At 39.4% G+C, this 12,647-nt stretch overlaps 1 protein-coding gene across 2 annotated transcripts in view; it reads left to right on the top strand.

The window, feature by feature from the left end:
• tle5 (TLE family member 5, transcriptional modulator) overlaps positions 1 to 9,801 on the top strand; it is a 39,875-nt gene extending 30,074 nt beyond the window's left edge. The window contains exons 4-7 of one of the 2 annotated variants that reach the window (XM_086161555.1): positions 319 to 363; positions 4,512 to 4,574; positions 5,363 to 5,437; positions 7,182 to 9,801. In XM_086161555.1, the coding sequence (XP_086017681.1) occupies positions 319 to 363; positions 4,512 to 4,574; positions 5,363 to 5,437; positions 7,182 to 7,409 (411 nt within the window). In that variant the 3' untranslated portion in view covers positions 7,410 to 9,801. The remainder of the gene's footprint in view (positions 1 to 318; positions 364 to 4,511; positions 4,575 to 5,362; positions 5,438 to 7,181) is intronic. The other variant, XM_086161556.1, reaches the window with a different exon arrangement.
• Positions 9,802 to 12,647: the final 2,846 nt, after the last annotated feature.

Genomic DNA, 12,647 nt, shown 5'->3' with positions numbered 1-12,647 from the left:
GAATAAACCTCCCTGCTGCATACTGTATATTTATCAACATATTTAATTATTTTTGTACAGATGAGTCTTCATTTATCATTGCTACTTCTGAGACTGTATAGATATGGAGAGAGTCCAGTGTTTTTGTGTCAGAAGGATGTGTTTTTAGACTGAGGGGTGTGCCCTCCAGTAATGGAACATAACACGACCGGTACAGTAATCGTATGTGCTTGGTATATGGCATCAAGATGGGATTCAATGCCTTGGTGTCTGTATTTAGGTATTTAGTAAGAGTCTGAATAGCTTAAGAATAATTTGTTTGTTTATTTCTGTTTCCAGTACTATGAGATGTCCTACGGGCTCAATATTGAGATGCACAAGCAGGTGAGTGAACACCTTTCCAATCCAATGACATGTAGAAAATGTGTGTATGGTATCAGGTTGCGTTAGTGACATGCTACTCAGTAAAATAAAAATTATGTCATATTATCTTAAAAGTTGCACTGTTGACAGCACTAAGTTTGGGTTTCAACTTTATTGACCTTTTTAATGTGACACAGCCTAGGATATAGGTATAATTTGAAATACCATAAAAGGGCATGTTATAAAACCCTTCCTTTACCTCCAATACTGCCAAAGCAAAACAAATAAAAATAAAACGAGTGAAAGGCGATTGATAACTGGCAATGATTTTTTAAAGGGATTTTTCTGAGTGTATAGTTACAGTCCTCTGTCTTGTTTAACTTTGTGTCGTTGGATAATATTTTGCTATTATTCATAAATATTTATTGTAATTCCCATGTTTTTTTGTGATTGCTTTTTTCCTTTATCTTAATTTTCACTCTTTAATGTTGAAATTTGTTAAGTACTAAAATGCTCACTAAACCTTCTCGCTTTTTGATTGCCAAAGTAAGATTTGTAATGCAAAGGTGTATTTTACTCCCGTTTTCGGAATCCTCCTTGTTTAAGTCAGACAATAGTTGCAATTGTAATTTGTAGAAGGCTGTCTGTGGCTGTATAGGATGACAGCAAGCACATTTAATAACAGTTTGAAGTTTTGTGTCCCGTGACTTGACATGCCTTCCTATCCTGAGCGTTCAGATTTGGAAATAATTTCACTGGGACCCTGGAGTTCCTTTGGCTTCTTTATATAAGGTCTACACAAGAAACTAATTCATAAAAAAAAAGCAGAACCCTGACTGTTTTGAAAACCGAACTCCTCACATTTTATTGTTTTAATGGAGAGACAGCTGTGCCCTGTCATTCTCATTCCCTCACTTTGCACCTGATTGGCAGGTGTGAATTGCATAGATAATCTCCCATTATTTTTGATGTGCACAGAGCCCTTAGAATTAGGCTGCATGTAAATGATAAAAAAGAAAGATCATGTTTTCACCTGAGTGAAAAGTTTTTTGTCTTTTTAACATGACAATGTTTAAGGTTTTTATGTATTTATAGCCAATTGTTTGCTACATTAACAAATATCAAATGCTATCATCCGTCCAGCTGCAATATTCAGATGCTTTCCAGAGTGACTGTCATAAATGTGCCTCACTTGAACCAAAAGGTCCACTACGTATTTCTATTTTAATATCAATACAATATTTCAATTAAAAAGTATTGTAATGCTAATGGAAAACAGTTTATCCATTTAACTCTACCCCAGTATTTCTGGAAGCCTGATAAAGTTGGTCCAAAATTAGATAGACAATTTAAAACCAAAAAGTGATAGAAGCCTTATTAGCTCATACATCAGTTGGTGCATCTGAAGCTCAGGGTGCAATTTATGCTCCATCTGAAGGAGGGAGAGAGCGATGCGCCTTGTCCAGTAACTCCCACCTAGCAAACACCCACGCTGTCATATGATTGACAGTGCACACTGGCAGCCATACAAGAAAACCATGGGGGCTTTGACAGATGGACACACACACACACACACACACACTCACACGGCAGCTTCCATGATTTAAATACAGTCATATGTATGCACACACACGAACTCAGGTAGGAAGCACATGGCTGCCAGTGTGATGTATGTCATCCAAATAACTCACACATAGCAAGCACAAGACACACACATACATATGAGATAGTATGTGCAGTGTCAAGGAAACACTTTGACATACACATACTCACAGCCCCATTTGATATTGGGAATTGTCATCTTTGTTAGATAAAAGAAGATGGCAGTATGAATTGCAGGTAGAGGTGTGTATGTGTGTGTATGTGTGTGTGTGTATGTGTGTGTGTGTGTGTGTGTGTGTGTGTGTGTGTGTGTGTGTGTGTGTGTGTGTGTGTGTGTGTGTGTGTGAATAGATTAGTGTTTACATCATTAAGTGCATGTGAAGTCCTATTATCATGTGTGTGCATGTGTATCCATACTTTCTTTGTGTGAATGAGTGGCAGCAGACTTCTCAGAGTCGAAATTGAAGGAGATGTGTGGAGACGAGCTTTGAGCAACATTCATATCGAGGCCTATTGTGCAGCACCACTTTCTCCCCCCTCTGCTGCTCCTCCTCCTCTTTCCACCTGTGTGTCTCCTCTTTCTGTTTTTCTCACACATTCAATTGCTCCCTCTTGATCATTCTGTCCTAATCCTTTCAAAAAATGCCTCTCTTCTCTCTTCTCTTGCTCTCCCTCCTTTCACTTGCTTCCTCTGTCTGTCCAGTGAGGACAATGAAGGTTGAGTCATGGATTGAATTGGGATGATATCGTATGAGGCCACATCTTGACTGGGTCACGTTGTTTTTTTTTCATATATTTTTTTTCACATCTGATAAACAGTCTTACATATACATTGTTGTTTATTGTAGCAGTTCTTATTTGACAAACTGTTGTTCCATTTGTAACATAATGTTCAATACATGATGTAGAACTGTTTATAGCTGTTCTGAAACAGCTATAAACTGTTCTTAGCTGTTCTGAAAGAACTTGTGCTCAGCATCTGAGCTAGGTTTGTTTATATAAGAAGTAGTGGGGGAATCAGAATCAGAATCAGAATCATTTATTAAAGGCCACACAACAGCCTTGATGGAATTTGTTTTCGGCACAGCAAATGCATATTACCTTTACTTACCTTTACTTAACTAGTTCTTACAATTGTAGCTGTACATACCCCGTTATGAGCAACACCCAGATCACAATGGACTGAAATAAAGAGGATGATGATTTAGGATTAAAAAAGAGACAAAGGCAGGGTTAAAAAATAGAAAATGAACTTAGAGTGCTGAAAAAGAGGGTGAATTGTTAGCATTGAGTGAATCCTGTGGAGACATTCTAAAGATGTCAGGGAGTGTGTATGTGTAATGATGAGCAGAAAGGACTGAAGCGCCTGACGGGGAGCTGTGCTCTGCATGCTTAATGACTGTTAGGAGGGTCTCCTCTCTCCTCATCGTGCCACGAATTATGCTCTAACACAATTACTGCTGCTTTGCATATCTCAGACGGATTGGATGATTACCAACCAAATGTGATAATAGACCTGCATGTGAAAAAGATAGCGATTTGCATGATGAGAGCAGGGAAAGTTGTGCTTGCTTGCTCGCTTTCTCACGTGCATGCATGCATGCGTGCATCTGCGAGAAAGAAATAAAGGAAAAAATGGTACATCAGAGAGTTTTAAAAAGGAATATTTTGTACAAATTACTTAATTAATGAGGTGATAAAGGGATTCTGATCTGTGTGTGTGTGTGTGTGTGTGTGTGTGTGTGTGTGTGTGTGCGTGTGCGTGTGCGTGTGGTGAGAGAGCAAGATGAAGGATATGTCTGTCACAATTTCAGAAGGTCATAGAACATATTTCCCATACAAATGAGAATTTGGTTTGAATAGCTGAATGGACATTTTTCATATAATAAGGTTTTTGATGTTGCATCCTGCAATGTACTTTTTTTTTGTTCTTGGCAACAAATCTCGTCAAATACTGTTCAAGCTACCATAGAACTTTAGCCCCGGGACTGCCTATGTCAGTGAATATATGGCATCCAAATATACACTTATTCGTAAAAAAAAATAGTTACTCAGGCATTGACTCTTTCTCCCTCCAGAGTAATTTCAGAGTAAATGAATGGATTAATATTTTACCTTTCAGTATTTAAACTGCTGTCTTCTTCTCAGCTATAATATCCATTTTCATACATTCAAAGGTAGCCTCTGCTATTTGATCAGCTGGTTTTGAGAACAATAGGCTTGCTACCTCATAATGTCCTTGATGCTTCCACTTAATTGTCTCAGCCAGTTCCAGTTTGTATGTAGCATCACAGACTGGAAAGTTCTGTTAGGCACTTTAAGTGAAAACTGTTATGTGAGTGGATTTTTGGGTCTATTCCTGCTTTGAAACTCAATCAACCACGTTGTTGTCTTGGGAGACACATTCCTTAATTATTATGTCACATACTACCTCTTACCTCAGAACACTGCACTACCACATCAGACTGAAGAAAGTCATATTAAAAAAAATGTCAGCATTTGTATACATAAATACAAAAACAAAATAAAACAGGGGTTTTATTTTAACCATGTGCCTCCTTCTCCAGGCTGAGATAGTGAAGAGATTGAATGGAATATGTGCACAAGTCCTGCCCTACCTGTCCCAGGAGGTAAGCCCAAACACACACACACACAAACATACATATATGCCACAAAGTAGTCACTAACCCTATGACCTTCAGCCCTATTCCTTACATCCTAGGATGAGATCACCCTCATTCCCGCCTCATTACTGCTACACCTCAGTGACCCCTCGCTCAGCATCCCTACCTCCACGTATCTCTTCCATGTCATTCATCATTACTGGCTTCCTGCGTTCTTTTCAACCTCACTTTCCTTTAATTTCTCCCTCCCCCACCTTGATTCCTTTCTGCCATTTCAGGCTGTCCCTTTCTCTCTGGTCGCCCTCCCCCATCCCCTGTGACCTCTTCCGTTACTCCCCTTGCGCGCCCCCGTGTCAACGTCCTCCACCCCTCCCTCTCTTTTCCTTCATACGTGTGTGTTTCTGTGTGTCAGTGTAATAAATGGTTGTGTGATTCAGATAAGCCATGCTCTTATCTGCCCACCAGGGGTTTGACCTCCACCCATTACAGCACACCAGTTGCCCATCCATTTACTATTGTCACAGAAGGTGTGCATGTGTGTGCGTGCGCGTGTGTGAGTGTATGTCTGCCTGTGTGTCTGTTTGTGTGCACACACGCACATGCCTGACTGGATGAATAGCTGAGTGGCCGGAGGGTTGTCGGGTCTCTGTTTGGACTATTGATATTGATCTAACCTCTCCACCTCTCTCCCCCCAAACTCCCTTGTCTTGCTTTTATTGTCTCGCTCCTTTACCTCCCCTTGTCTCCTCCCATCCACCCCCTTCCTTGCTCCCATCTCCATCTCCCATCTCCAGCACCAGCAGCAAGTCCTGGCAGCCATAGAAAGGGCCAAGCAGGTCACCCCTCCAGAGATGAACTCCATCATCAGGGTACGATGTCCCAGGCCCACCTTTAAGCTTCGTGATTCCTACAAAAGTGCAGTTATATGTTATTATCATCAAGTCATTTTTTTTTAATCACTAATGATTCATAAAATATTCAAGACCAGTGCTCATTCATAAAGAAGAGCTGGACATTTTTGGCAATAATTTGTAGCAGTGATGAATAAAATGTCACATAGATTTGGATTGTGAGCCAACTGTAATTTTAACTCGGTAAAAGGCCAGTTATCTTTGAATGCCGTACAATATATTCAAAACAGCACAAACAGGATTTCTCTTTTCTTTATTTTTATGTGATCAGAAAAATAGCTTATCAGGATAGATGTAAATGCAAGCTTGTAAAATAATCATAAGCTTGCTGTAATTCTGAACTAATGAATGTGAAAGTGAGGAAAAGCCTCCTGAAACTCACAGAGGGGTCTACCCTTCTTTTTTGCAAACTACACAGTTTAATACATCGTATTATCGATGATTTATTTGCAGTATAAAATTAGCAGTGAAAATGCCTTACATCATTTTCAATATTCTAGCTTTGTTAGCATGTTTATTCAGATTACAGCAGTTTATTTCAAACTACTTTTAAAGGAATGTTTTAAGGTGCTTTCTAATTATAAAGTACCAGTTATCTGATTTTACCCATTTATTTTATTTGTCAAAATAAGTTTCAGACAGGCTAAGTTACTTTCTCTTGCTCTCTCTAAACTGGGCCAGAATTTCAGGCCACAGGATTCATAGAAAATCTTTTAGTAGGTGCCTCCAAAGTTGCATCTTTATCTCTCCTAAAGTACTTGTCCCCCCCGATTTCTAACAAATTAATCTTAAATTTTCAATTATAGAGTTTTTCTACAATGCTATCTCAAGACTGATTATTTCTTTACTTATTCACTGAAGTGGAAACAAATGGATTTTATACAGTCATTTACTCATCTTTTGCCTGTTGGCCAGCTGTGCTTATTATTAACAAATCTTTGCTAAGCAGCCTAGCCACAGCGGGTTAGGTTGCATAGTACTTCCCCTCTCATCTTTGAGGTCTGCAGACACAGAGCCACTCCATTTGTCAATTTTCTTCTATTTATTTACCAATGTTATTGCAAATCAGAGATGGACAAAACTCATCACAAATCTTTTAAGTTTGATTTAAAGCATGCGTGCAGGTGAATGTATCCCAAGTAGGCAAATGAAGAATTGAAAGTGTCAGATTGTGTGAAAATCATCCCACTGACATAGTTTATAACTTGTGCGTAATGGGCAGGTGGGACAATTTGTGCCCCTATATTATAAATATCAAACAATTCAATTACCTGTGGTTAGTTAATTAGTTAGTCCTCTTGCACGAGATGCGTAGAGCCAACCGTGGCTACCAGGTTTCTCCATTGAATAATCATTGAATAATAATAATTACCTGTGCAAAGTTTTTTTTGCTTGATTTAAAATTCTTTAGCAGGCTTCATCTTGGTATCTGAGTTCTCTACTGAAACAAGCATCTGTTATGAGCAACATATGTTTGCTGCAGATTTTCCATCATCAAGTGAGCATGGGTTTTTGTTATGTGATAAGCCTTCCTGTAGTTCTTGGATCATCACTAGTTTGCCTCAGGGGTTATATATTAATCATGGTTTGTAATACATATTACGTCTCCTCTCTACATGTTCTGCTCTTGCATTATTTTCTTTTCTTGATTATGTAATACCTTTCTCCTAGGTCTAAGTTGTTTTGTTTGTCTTCCATGCAGCAGCAGCTCCAGGCTCACCAGCTGTCTCAGCTCCAGGGCCTGGCCCTGCCCATGACCCCCCTGCCGCTGGGCCTGAGCCAGCCAACCCTCCCTGCCGTCACCACCTCCTCTGGTCTCTTCTCCCTCTCCTCCCTGCTGGCCTCTCAAGCCCAGCTGGCCAAAGAGGAGAAAGCGTCACGTGATGGAGTGGACAGCCACCGTGAGGAGGATGGCGACAAGTCTGATTAGATGTCCCAATTCAGCTCTTTTTATCTAGAGACCTGAACCAGATCCAAGCCCTTTGATCTACAGCCTCTCTCTTGGTCTCTCTTTGCCTCTTTCTCCCTCTATCATATGCTCTTTTTCAAATACACGCTCTATCTCTAGTGCTCTCTCCCTCTATCATCATCTCTCTCTCTTAATCTCTCACCTTATGGAGGTAAATGGGCTACTATAGTCCATTCCAGTCAAGCTACAGACCCTTACAACCTCCCATATTTTACCAGCGTACTTGAAGCCCTCTAAGCTCGGCCTCATACTGAGTCCCCCCCTTCCCTAAATCAGAACTATACCGGATTTCTTCCTATTGGCCATAAATGATTAATTTCTTCCCCTTCTTTCCACTGTCTCAACACAACTGTATTGTGTTTCTTTTACTGTCAGTTTTTAAATGATTAAGCTTTATTTCTGGTGTTGTTCTTATCAAGAGTACATTCTATTTCTGTTTCTTTCTTCCTTCCTCCCTTCCTTCCTGGCACTCTGTCTTTCAGTGGTTATTTCTGTTTTTACTCCCTGCTTCTCTTTCTCCTACTCCCAACCAACTTTTGCCTCTGTTCAAAACAGGTTCTAGTGTGACTGACTGCACCACAAGGGAGGTGTTAAGAATGACTTAATGTTGAACCCAGCACAGGAGTCCTGTAGACTTCTTTTACTTTGAAAAAAAGGTCTTGAAGAGATCAGTTTTGTTTATATTCTTTGGCAGTTTAGATTGCATGTGTCTGTTCCAAGCTAAAACTTGGCCAAGTGTATAAATGAAGGATTTTTAGGGAAACACAGTTTTGTTTAAATAACGTTGTCATGCCCCAGCTTGAATTAAAAAAATGTCCTTGCAGTTACATTCATGTCCCAACCCAAAAAAAAAAAAGATTTGTCTTAATATCCTAGAAAAGCAGAGCCTTTGCAACCAGATTGAGATTGTGAGTCAAAATCTACTGCTTTGGTTTCTATACCTTAAGTAGAAGCACCTTCTTAAAGCAAAACTCAAAACGAGAAGTGTCACTCCATATTAAAAACTTAGGTGAGTAAACCCTGCCCTCACAAACTCCATTTGCCAGACCCCACACAGTACTTCAGATAAAACGACATTTGAGCACCATTACAGGAAGGCAACAAAATAATCAGTTGCTCAAACAAAGTACACTGTGCAACAGAAATAAGCAGAGATATTTCTTAGCTATTGCAGCCCCCCTTCATCTTATATCATGCACTGGTAATGGTGTAGATACAGTGACTGCATGTTTTGTCTTTTGACAGCAGAGGGCAGCGTATGTCTATGAGGAGTCACCAGTGCTGGGTTCAAGTCTGAGCAAAACCAGGGCAAGACAGTGATGGACTGCAGGCTGTGTCACTGGGGGAATCACTTGTTTATCTTCTCTGCTTGTACAAAGTTAATATACAGAGGCCAGACTAGGGACATTAATATCTGCACGCGGTCAGTCCCAGTCTTCATTATTTGTCATGATCCAGTTGCTTCTATTTCAAGGAACGTCCCAGCATGATAGAGGAATATAAGCAGTTCAGTGCTATGATCCCTGAAATTCAGAAAACCATGCATTTTGATTTACTGTGCACGTAGCACATCTTTGGCATATCAGAGTAACACTGCATTACATCTCATCTACAGATCAGTGAGAAATTTTGACCTGCACGGAATTTTGTGTGCTTATTTATTTTATTACTACATTGCAAAGTATTACTGCCAGCACATTAGCAGCGCCGCTGTTTGTCTGTAGCAGCTTTAGTAGTTACATCTCAGATAAGTCAGCTAGGTTGGTAATATACAGTTTTTAAAATGGTCCACCTTATTTCAAAGTTCACTTTCAGAGTCATTCTGCTGCTGTTAAATGATCCTGCTCACTCAAATCATCAATATGTAATTTCCAATTAATTAATTGAGCTTATGTGTCAGAAGATTTCTGCTAATGTTGTAAATGTAAGGTTTGTGCAGTCAGTGTTGTGCAAAAGCCCCGTGGGACCTGGAGAGATTTTGTCATGAGGTAATGATTGTGGAATATTTGAATGTGATGGCAAGAAGCTGTTGAAATAATTGACCAATGTGCATAAAACTAATAACTTTATATCCCCGAAATGACGCTTCTGACAGCATCTCTGCTAATTTAAACCTCTCGATACATAAACAAGGAAAACAAGATTTAAGTCTAATTCCGTAAGAGGCAATGATACCATTTCTTGTCCCTGATACTGAAATTCTAGTTTTCCCAGTGGGCCACCGTCGGGGGATCTGCCTTACTGACTTTTGATTTTGGAGCTGGTGCTGACGGGCGGGTATTTTAAGGAAAACTTAATACATTGGCTAGATACCAACACACATCTGTTTTATTAAAAAAATGGAAAAAAAAATCCCATCCACACTTAATATATATATATGATCTAGTGGTTTTCTTGGTTTGTCGTGTATTTGTTATTTTTTTCCGAATGGACAACAGAACCAAGATATTTCTTGCAACATTTTGAAAGTATCCATGAAGGTGGTTCAAAACTATTTGTACCAACTGGACCCACGCATTTGGTTGAAAAAATTCAAATCAATCAGGCAAGTGAACCAAATGATGAATGAATTCATTGTGAAAGTACAGACCCAATGACTCAACAATGGAAATAATTTGCCGCATACCTTGATTGTGGAGGCGACGTGACACACTTAATAAATACAACATTTACTCTTGTCACCTGATGCTGCACAATGAGGGCAACAAAGAGAGGTGTCAATCAACAGAAGTTCTTATTCTCCTTCAGTGGCAACGACAAGAGGTGTAATCAGGCAGCACAAGTTAAAACACCCAGGCAGGAGAGCCAGTGGTAATTGGATGCTGGCTCTTAGAAAGCTGGGCTGGAACTCCACACATTGAAGTCAATACAAACAGAATTTCAAACATAAAACAACAATTTAGCAGATATAATCTCCAGTAGTATTGTCATTGTTCAGCAACGCAAATTATTTCCTGACTTATAGTCTGATAGTGGCTGTGTTTATATCAGCCTCTGTGTTTTTTTTTTTTTTATTATTAGAATGTACTTGGTGGTTTGTTCTAAATGATTCTCAAGTGGATTCTGGCATGGTGATGGAGCCCAAAAAATATCATTGTTTTAGGTATGACACTGATGAGGGAAATGTAACACAAAAGTCAGATTTCATATTTTCACAATTAGAACATAATCCTGACACAGTTTCGTGAGACGTCTCCCTCACTGATGTCCACAGTTGTTTGTGTATCTGAGTGCATCAACAAGGTGTGTAAACAGCTGTACACATTGAGTCTAATATGCTACTCAGCTTGTGAATTAAGCTTGCAGCTCATTGCCCCCTGTCTCCCTACACGCTATTCTTGTAATATGCAGAGTGTGTAGACAAAGTGACACACAAACTTCAGTGCATGTCTGCAGGGGGAGCGGGATAGATTTTATTTTTTCTTCTTCTCTAGTGGCAGCATTTTATTTTCCTTTAAATGATGCTTGGTTCAAACTTTGATCAATGCACTTGTTTTATTACCTGTTTGTTTTCAAGTATTAATCGATATAAATTAGAGAACAGGAATTACAAAGCTGACATTATAAAGATACAAATGACATTCTATGTATTTGTTAAATGTAGTTGGAGGTGCCTGCCTCTGTATACAGTTCTACATAGAAAGCTTTATGTGTATATGGCTGCATCTTCTCTTGTCTGTTCTGGATGATTCTTGTGCTATCGTGTTACAAAACTAATGTGACACTGGGGGAAACTGCAGTACACTGATCTTTTTTCCCCCTTTTCACCCACTCCCTTTTCTCTGACCTTCCCTTGTTCCCACACCACATCCCGCCATTCCAACTTCCTGCCCCTGTTGCGTGAAGCGTTGTAAGCGTTTTGAGCTTTGTAAAGGTCTTTCTTTTTTAAATACTTATTTTGTGTATAATGTAAAACCTGAAAGTGTGTACTTTGGCAAAAAAAAAAATGTTTTGTGTCTGAAATCATAGCTTCATTTAAACAAAAAAAAAAAAAACTAAAAAAAAAAAAAAACCCTAAAAAAAGTAAAACAGACATTTACTATAAATAATATGAAATGTTCTGCAGTAAGGAAGGACTTCTGGTGCCTTACAAATAAAATCAATCAAATCATAGCACCTTTCCTGCTTTTCTTTGACTCTTTAAATGTCAAGCACACGGTCTCTTGAGAGGCGAAAAGTGGTTCGAAGGAATTAAAGAATTCTGGGCCAATCATGTTCGATTCTCTTCTTTATTTCCAGTTTATATTAAGGCACACATGTGTGCTCTCAGATTACAGCAAGAGAACCTTTATTAGACTTGAGTCTCTGAGCTCACATCTCAAATTAAACTAGCCCTTAACTCTTTCATTTGTCATTTCAGGAGGGTAAGAAAATCATCAACATTGATTGAAATGCAATTCATAATGGACAGTTATCATTCCCTTGCTGTTCCTCCGTGTAGTGTCATCTGTACATATATATTTGATATTGTACTCCCAATGTTGCGGGGGCCTTGAGAAAATCTAGGGTTTACCCTAGTCAGTCACACTCACACTGCTGGCACACACTGACCAGCCTTAATATCATCACCATCGATAGCTCAAGTGAATAATTTATTATTTCAGTTACCATGGCAGCTGTCACCTGGTGGGATGTGTTGTTTTAACACAAGTGGGGAAGATGGCAGGATGTCAAGATATCAGCAATTTTGAAAGAGCCAAAAAGTGATGACTTGGAGACCAAACCTGATTGATTGTGTGTCAATCAGAGAGAAGTGCCTCTATAACCAGTCGCTATTCAGGCTATTGTGGGTTGTGATAGAAAAGTGTCAGAAAATAAACAGTGCTTCACAGTTTTTGATGGCAGGTGCTGAAAACCAGTCAGGTTGTCCGTGAAGACTTCCGTCTACTGCCAAATGAGACCATGCAGAGGGCATTTAAGCATCAGCATCAGCAAATGCTAATTCATGCAATAGCTGTGTCCGTCTGAGGGGAAAGGAACGCACAGATTTTTGAGAATACAATGATAAAAATCTATGATTTCATGGTGGGCGTTGTTGCAAATGGTGATGGCGACCTGTACTCTTCTGGGAGGAAAGGTAAATCAAGGTTTTGGAAGATTTGTCCTCCCGCTGCCTGAATTTTCCTGTAGTTCATCACAGCTCCACAAGGAGGAAGTGTTGATTTGCATTAAGTAACACCTGAACTCCAAGGTGAAACC

Source organism: Fistularia commersonii, chromosome 16 (assembly GCF_037954325.1).
Source record: "Fistularia commersonii isolate RoL2024-O1a breed Wild chromosome 16, RoL_Fcom_v1.0, whole genome shotgun sequence".
NCBI lineage: Eukaryota > Metazoa > Chordata > Actinopteri > Syngnathiformes > Fistulariidae > Fistularia > Fistularia commersonii.
The sequence above is the reverse complement of the archived record's forward strand: the minus strand, read 5'-3'. Positions and strand labels throughout refer to the sequence as shown.